Source organism: Etheostoma spectabile, chromosome 18 (genome assembly GCF_008692095.1).
Source record: "Etheostoma spectabile isolate EspeVRDwgs_2016 chromosome 18, UIUC_Espe_1.0, whole genome shotgun sequence".
Lineage (NCBI taxonomy): Eukaryota > Metazoa > Chordata > Actinopteri > Perciformes > Percidae > Etheostoma > Etheostoma spectabile.
In genome coordinates, this window is record NC_045750.1 from 1,471,855 (window position 1) to 1,478,864 (window position 7,010).

The following is a 7,010-nucleotide window of genomic DNA, read 5'->3' on the forward strand; positions in this document are numbered from 1 at the left end:
CCCCTTCTTTTTGCAGCTACACTGAGAATATGATCAAGGTCAGCAGTGGTTGGTGAGCCCGGAGTTAATATTTCCATTTGTATTCAGATTCAATTAACTGTAACCCAGATAAAGAAACGACAACAGAGCAGAGAGCTTGAAACCAACTTCACTTGACAGCTCTCCTAGATCCTCTCATTTGATACAAGGCAGAAAAACACAGATCCAATTTGCTCCTGTGTTTTTTTTGGTGTTTCATGCAGTGCATATTTAATATCTTGTATTGTTTCTAAGGTAACATCACAATAATCTCAGCCGCAGTCTATCAATAACTCCTGCTGTGAGATAATGTATTTTAATTTTACCTTAGGCTCACAGCAGATGTTTTATTCTGTGTTATGATCTTGACAATATGACATATTGTGACATATTGCCTGTATTAGTTACCATTTTCCATTAGGTAGCATTTTGCTCAAACAGAGTGACATTTTAGACTCTCTTCACCGAGTTTCTTATCACTCTGGAAAATTAAAAATGTTGCACCAAATCCTAAATGTTCCCGATTCTCAGGAGGCGTGTTTACTGTACCGGCTGTACTTCATGTGTAGAAATAGGAGCATCAAAATATTAATTTACCGCCGGTCGAGAGGACTTGTAGTGTGTGTCAGGATGCTGCAGCTTCGTGCTCGAGTGTTTCCTGTCATCCTCCTTTAGCTTATGATTTAGGAGGCAAATCTCCAGAGAAACGCATGCAAATGATGGCTTGGAGGAACCGAGACAGACGTAATTAATCGCGACCGTTCGCAGGCTTCTGTAGGAATATGCACGCCAAAAATTACAAATTATCCCCCAAGTGAACTGAAGCTATGTTAAATTGCTACTGTCACCGTTTTTGGACTAAATACTTCACTCTCAGGTAAAGCCCATCTGGACCGGTTGGTGGAGGCTTTTAGCACGATGAAATAATAAATCATCTAAAGCACAGTTTTCAAGGCCTTTAATATTTAAATGGAAATGCAGGAGTCAGCCATGTCCAATAAGGACGATTGACAGAAGTGTGTGTGTGTGTGTGTGTGTGTGTGTGTGTGTGTGGTGATGTTGTGTGTGTGTGTGTGTGTGTGTGTGTGTGGTGTGTGTGTGTGTGTGTGTGTGTGTTGTGAGGATTATATACTGGTTAAATATGATGATGAGGGTGAATCAAGGTAATGACTGGATGTCGGCAACAATGGGATTCCTCTTTTATTCCAGATTAATCAACAGAGATGCAATTAATTTTCCTTTTAGACTATTTTAACACCTCCTCCAGCTCCTTTAGAGTCAGAGACACACACAACACACACACACACACACACACACACACACACACACACACACACACACACACACACACACAATCAGAATACTGTTCCCTTTTCAAAAAGAAGGATGAAAATATATTCACGCCTGTGATAAGAAGAATTAAAATATCGTCAGAACATCTGCACTGTAAAACTCAATTGCTACACACTTGATGTACAGTTACACATCTTTAACTTTTACCTTTAACAATCACAGTGAAACCAGTTTTTACCCAAACTTTAACTCACTACTACTAACTCCCTCAGACAAAGGCCTCCCAGGAAGAAGGTTTTGGGTTCAAATCCAGGTCGTTCTGGGCTTTTCTGTGTGGAGTTTGTGTGGTTCTCCCATCTTTGCGTGGGTTTCAACTTGCATCACCCCAACCCTGTTGTGAACCTTAAGCCTGAAATCAAGTCCTTTTACTAAACAGCCTTTTGAAAACGTAAGGACTAAGCAAAATGTCCTCACTGAATATTTCACAAATTCACAAATGTTATTACCCTTCAGGTCTAAAACCCCAATTGGTTTTTCACAAAGATGCACAAGATGGACGATTTACGGATGTCTTATCTCAACCTAGCGGTCACAAAGTACGCCTGCCTGCTTCTGGCTTATCAGGGAAATTGGTACACACACACACACACACAAAACCTCACGCATCACATCTAATTTGTGTGTGACTCATCAGTGGTTATTATCACTGAGGTTTCTTTGTCTTAGCCGAGCAGCTGTAATTAAGTTTGAAGCGGGCCGTTTGATAGGATTGAAGGATGTGAAATTACCCCTCCTGAGTTCTGAATCACAGAGCGTGTGTGTGTGTGTGTGTGTGTGTGTGTGTGTGTGTGTGTGTGTGTGTGTGTGTGAGAGAAATCCCTTAGTTCTTATTAATGGAGCAGCAGTCAGCATTTACATCCTTGATCCTCAGTATTAGTAACATGCCACCAATATGCTTCTTTCTTTACAAGTGGTCTGAAAACTCCCTGTTGGCTTCAGATTATAGAGCTACAACAAAATTATAACTTTAACATATATCTTTTTTAGTTCAATTTACTGCTTCTTTTAGTAACATTTAACCCTTTCTGTCACACGCCAAGAACTGCATAATGGATGTTTCAAATAGACACAGAGACACTTCCAGGTAAAGACAGAGACACAGAGACACTTCCAGGTAAATACAGAGACACAGAGACACTTCCAGGTAAAGACAGAGACACAGAGACAATTCCAGGTAAAGACATAGACACACTTTCACTCAAATTCAAACAACAATTTCATCATAAAAAACCTGGATCCTCAATTTAAAACCAGTGACATACAGACGGCCTTTCTGCAGACTGGTCCTTTAAAAAGCCTTTAAAAGAATAAAGTGAGACCAACTCCTTCAACTGGAGTTCATCTGATGCTGATTTCATGCAGATGGGGCTGCAAAATGAAAAGCCTTATGAATGAGGGTTGTATTTGTAAGTGCCAATACTTAATACTTGTCTATGCAACTTTTTCAATGTTGTGTTTCAATGCCAATATTTCCTTTTTTACAGTTCATTTTTTTTCTCAATTCCAAAATCTAAAGTCACTGTCCTTTTACTATATTTGTCCTTGTTTATCGACAGGGATGCACATCATCAGTTCACCTCACCAGAGTCCTGGTCCCTTCGTTCCCTTCTATGTAATGGTTCTCATGGCTGCCCCGCTCTTCTGTACTGTTTGTGTTAACAGAGCTTTCTTTCTTTCCTCTCCTCTGTTCTGTGTTGATTCGACTCCCCTGCAGGACCTAACCAAGCAGCTGGACGAGGTGACCCAGAACTCAGAAATTGTGGAGATCCGTCAGAAGGAAGCCGAGTGTGAACTGGAGGCAGCCAGAGACCGAGTTCAGCAGCAAGCGACTGAAATCCTGCTTAAAGCCAGTAAGACCCTTCTCCTCTCTCAGATGGACTTGTTTACGTAATGCTGGTGAATACTTGAACCCCCCACTTCCACCAAGAAACTTCCTGGGCTTGTCGTGCAAACACATCAAACACATCCACTAACAGCTTCTCTCAGCCTGTCTGAGGCATCATGGCCCGGAACACTTTAATGGCGTTATGCTGGATTTCTGAGCTAATGGTATCCCCCGTCCCTCTAAGGCAGAATAAACCTTTCTCACATCAGTTATGCCCAGTTTAAGATGTGTGTTTGTGTGCACTCATGTTGGGTAAATTGCCGTGGTGGGAGAAGTATTCAGATCCTTTACTCCTTACTACAAAGTAAAAGTACTAAAACCACACTTTTAAAAAATACTCTCTTACTAGCCCTGTATTGGACTTGTTACTTAACTAAAAGTTTTAAAGTATCATCAAGAAAATGTGCTGAAAATATTAAAAGTAGAACTACTCAATGTGGAAAGATCCTCACATTTTGGAAAATGGAAATGTTCAGTCAGTCAACTAAGCGTTTATTAGGTAATCATTTCAGCTGGACTTGTAGCCCTGTATATTGTTGTTTACTTATGAAACATATTTTATAAACTACATGTGTTTTGTGTGCAAATATCTTAATTTCTAAAGTATCTTGTAACTTACTATGTCAGATTATTGTAGTGGAGTAAATATGAATAAGTAGTAATATCTCCCTCTAAATGTAGAGGGCTTGAGTAGATTAGATTAGATGATACTTTATTCATCCCACAGCGGGGAAACTCCCTTACTACAGCAGCATTTTCTACAATAAAAACCAAACAAACAAACAAGTAATCACAAAAAAAAACAGGCAAACAACAGCCAATGAGCAGAAGGTAGACTGAATGTAAAGTGGCGTCTAATAAAGGTAAAGTAAAGTGCGGTTGCCGTAGTACAAGAAACAATTTTGCAGTGTAAGTAAGTGACGTTAAAAATTAAATGGAATATGTAATTAAAGTAATAAAGCAAAAGTAGGTAACCATAATATAAAATTATATTTACCCGTGACCATAAGTAATATTGAAAAAGTAAGTACTTGTAATGGAGAAAATATAAATACAGATATTAAAGAAATACAGAGAGTGCGGAGTAAATGAAACACAGGAAGAGGAACTCCAACATTATGAGGGGGTGCAGGTGTTGTAGAGTCTGACAGCGGCCGGGATGAAGGACCTAAATGTGCTTAGTTACATTCCACCACTGGTGAACTGTTGCATGTTGGAATCTGATTGGCTACCTTGCGGTGTCTCTCTGTCCGTTCTGTCTGAAATGTGTTAGCAACAGCAGCAACTCGGGGCCGGATTACGCCCGGCCCATTAGCTCCTACGAGCTCCTCGTACGGAGTAATGAGAACGCTTTTTCACTTTCCACTGGAGCTGTTTGCATGTGAGGGAGAGAAATAAGATCCAGCTGGTGAACTATGACTGTCTAGGACAGATCATAGCTCCTCATTCATTTACACTTTAAAGCAGATTAAGTGTCTTCTATGTTTTTTAAGCTAAGGACCCCTTAACTGAAAGAGAGACAGTGCAGGGATCCCCTGCTACATATATTATATAAAATTAAGTTGCATAATAAACTGGGCCTACATTAACTTGTAGGGTGGCTCAAAGCCTTTATACTTACCTTAAATTGTGAAGCAGATTTATACTTGCTAATAATATTGCTAGTAATATGTTGGATTTACGTTAAAATGTTTAAATTTCCTTGGAAACTTAAACAGCAAAAAGTATTCGTGGCGGGGGTGGGTCAGTGGGTAGAGCAGGCGCACATATACTTCGAGGCTTATGTCTCAATGCAGAGGTCAAGGGTTTGAGTCCAACCTGTGATGATTTCTGGAACGTCTCCCCCCCCCTTCTCACCTAGCTGTTCTGTCTATTAAAGGCGGAAAAGCCCAAAAATAATCTTTAAAAAAACCAATACAAGTATTTTAGTGGCCCCCCCTGCAGTAACTGTGAGAACCCCCTATGGGTCCCGGACACCCTGCTGAAGATCTCTGTTTTAACCCTTGTATGGTATTCGGGTCAAATTGACTTATTTTCTGTGATAAACATGTATTCCTGACTCAGTTATTCTGGATATGACCACTTTTGTTTTTTTCACAGTGGATTTTTAACACGGATTATAACCTTATGATAAAAAACGAACCACACTTCCATTTTTAACTGTGTTCTAGTAATTCAGAATTCTTTTGAAAACCCCAAATAAGTCCCGGGTCAGTTTGACCTGAGGGACACGAGAGGGTCCCGAAAGTGAAGACAACACAAGGGTTAAATAAAAATACAGAAATAACTCTTAAACCCTAAAATGTATTTTATTGCTCCGAAAACCGTAACATGACTTTAAACTAGCAATCAACGGTAAGTGACATCGTCAGGACTGAGTTGAAGTTTAAAATGCTGACGGCAGCTTATTAGCTTTGGTTTGAAGATCAACAGAAAACCTCCAAGAGTGACAGTATGCAGATGACGTAGCTTTACCCTTTGCATTGTGCTCACTCCTCCGCCGGCTCTGCCCTGTCACAGGTCAGATAAGCAGCCTGCAGGCGACCCAGATGACCCAGGAAGCCGCCATCAGGGACCTGGACAACGAGCGGAGCCGGCTGAAGGACAAAGTGCTGAGGATGGAAGAAGAGAGGGAGTCCCTGCAGAGCCAGAGCCAGGCCCTGGACGAAAGACAGAAACAACAGCTCCTGTCCCTGGAAAAGGTGGGTGGGGGGGTGTGTGTGGGTGTGTGTGGGTGTGTGTGCGTGTGTGTGCAGGTTGGTGGGTGAGTGTGCGTGTGTGTGTGTGTGTGTGTGCGCATGCGCAGGTGGTTGTGTGTTTGTGTTTGTGTTTGCGTGCGTGCGCGTGCGCAGTTGGGTGAGTGGTGAGTGTGTTGGTGGTGGGTGGGTGTGTGCATACACTTGGTGGGTGTGTGCGTGTCTGTGTGTGTGTGGTGTGTGTGCGCAGGTGGTGTGGTGTGAGTGTGTGTGTGCGTGTGCACGTGCATAGGTGTGTGTGTGTGTGTGTGCTTGTGTGGGTGTGTGTACGTGCGTAGGTGTGTGGGGGTGTGTGTGTGTGTGTGTGGGTGAGTGTGTGTGTGTGTGTGTGTGTGTGTCTGATTAGTATTCACGTCAGACTGGAATAACACTGTTATGAATAACCAATGAGACATCAGGATGCTGGGACTGAAGCTTTTGGTCGACTTTGCTCAAGACTTTCTTTTTTTTATTATTTTTTTTATTCTTCAAATACAGTTAAAATATTCTGGGCTCATATTTTAGAGAAAGGTCCTTGTATGATAAACCAAGCCAATTCACACCACCAAGACAAGTCAAGCAAGTGATTAACATGCATTTTAATAGTTTAAGAGACCACAAAACATCAGGATTTCACAGTCAGATGAGAAGATTTGTAATTTCAAGTATTAAGTTTTGTGTTCTTTGTCTTTCTCTCGGGACCTTAACTCCTCAGTAAAAATCAGCCTTTTAGAGAGAAAAACCCCAAAGTAACAGGCCATTTGTTGGAGTTACGAAGCTATTCTCATACTTACTCACCTCAAAACTGATTTATTTCTTCAATTCGATTTTCTCATTTATTTGAGTAACAGCAACAGTGACATTTCTGTTCCTTTACAGAGTAATCCTCTGGAGAAACTTATGTTTTGCCAAAAGTTGGTCTTTATGGACATAAAAGAACTTGAATTTCACTTGAATTATTGATTTTTTTCAGGAAGCCGTTTATGGAGAACGCAAAATCTTAAGGCATGAGCATATAT

The 7,010-nt window shown here is 41.0% G+C and overlaps 1 protein-coding gene across 6 annotated transcripts in view; it reads left to right on the forward strand.

The window, feature by feature from the left end:
- fam184ab (family with sequence similarity 184 member Ab) overlaps positions 1-7,010 on the forward strand; it is a 187,258-nt gene that overhangs the window by 89,784 nt on the left and 90,464 nt on the right. For all 6 annotated transcript variants that reach the window (XM_032543041.1, XM_032543045.1, XM_032543042.1 and 3 more), the window contains exons 7-8: positions 3,086-3,221; positions 5,777-5,958. In XM_032543041.1, the coding sequence (XP_032398932.1) occupies positions 3,086-3,221; positions 5,777-5,958 (318 nt within the window). The remainder of the gene's footprint in view (positions 1-3,085; positions 3,222-5,776; positions 5,959-7,010) is intronic.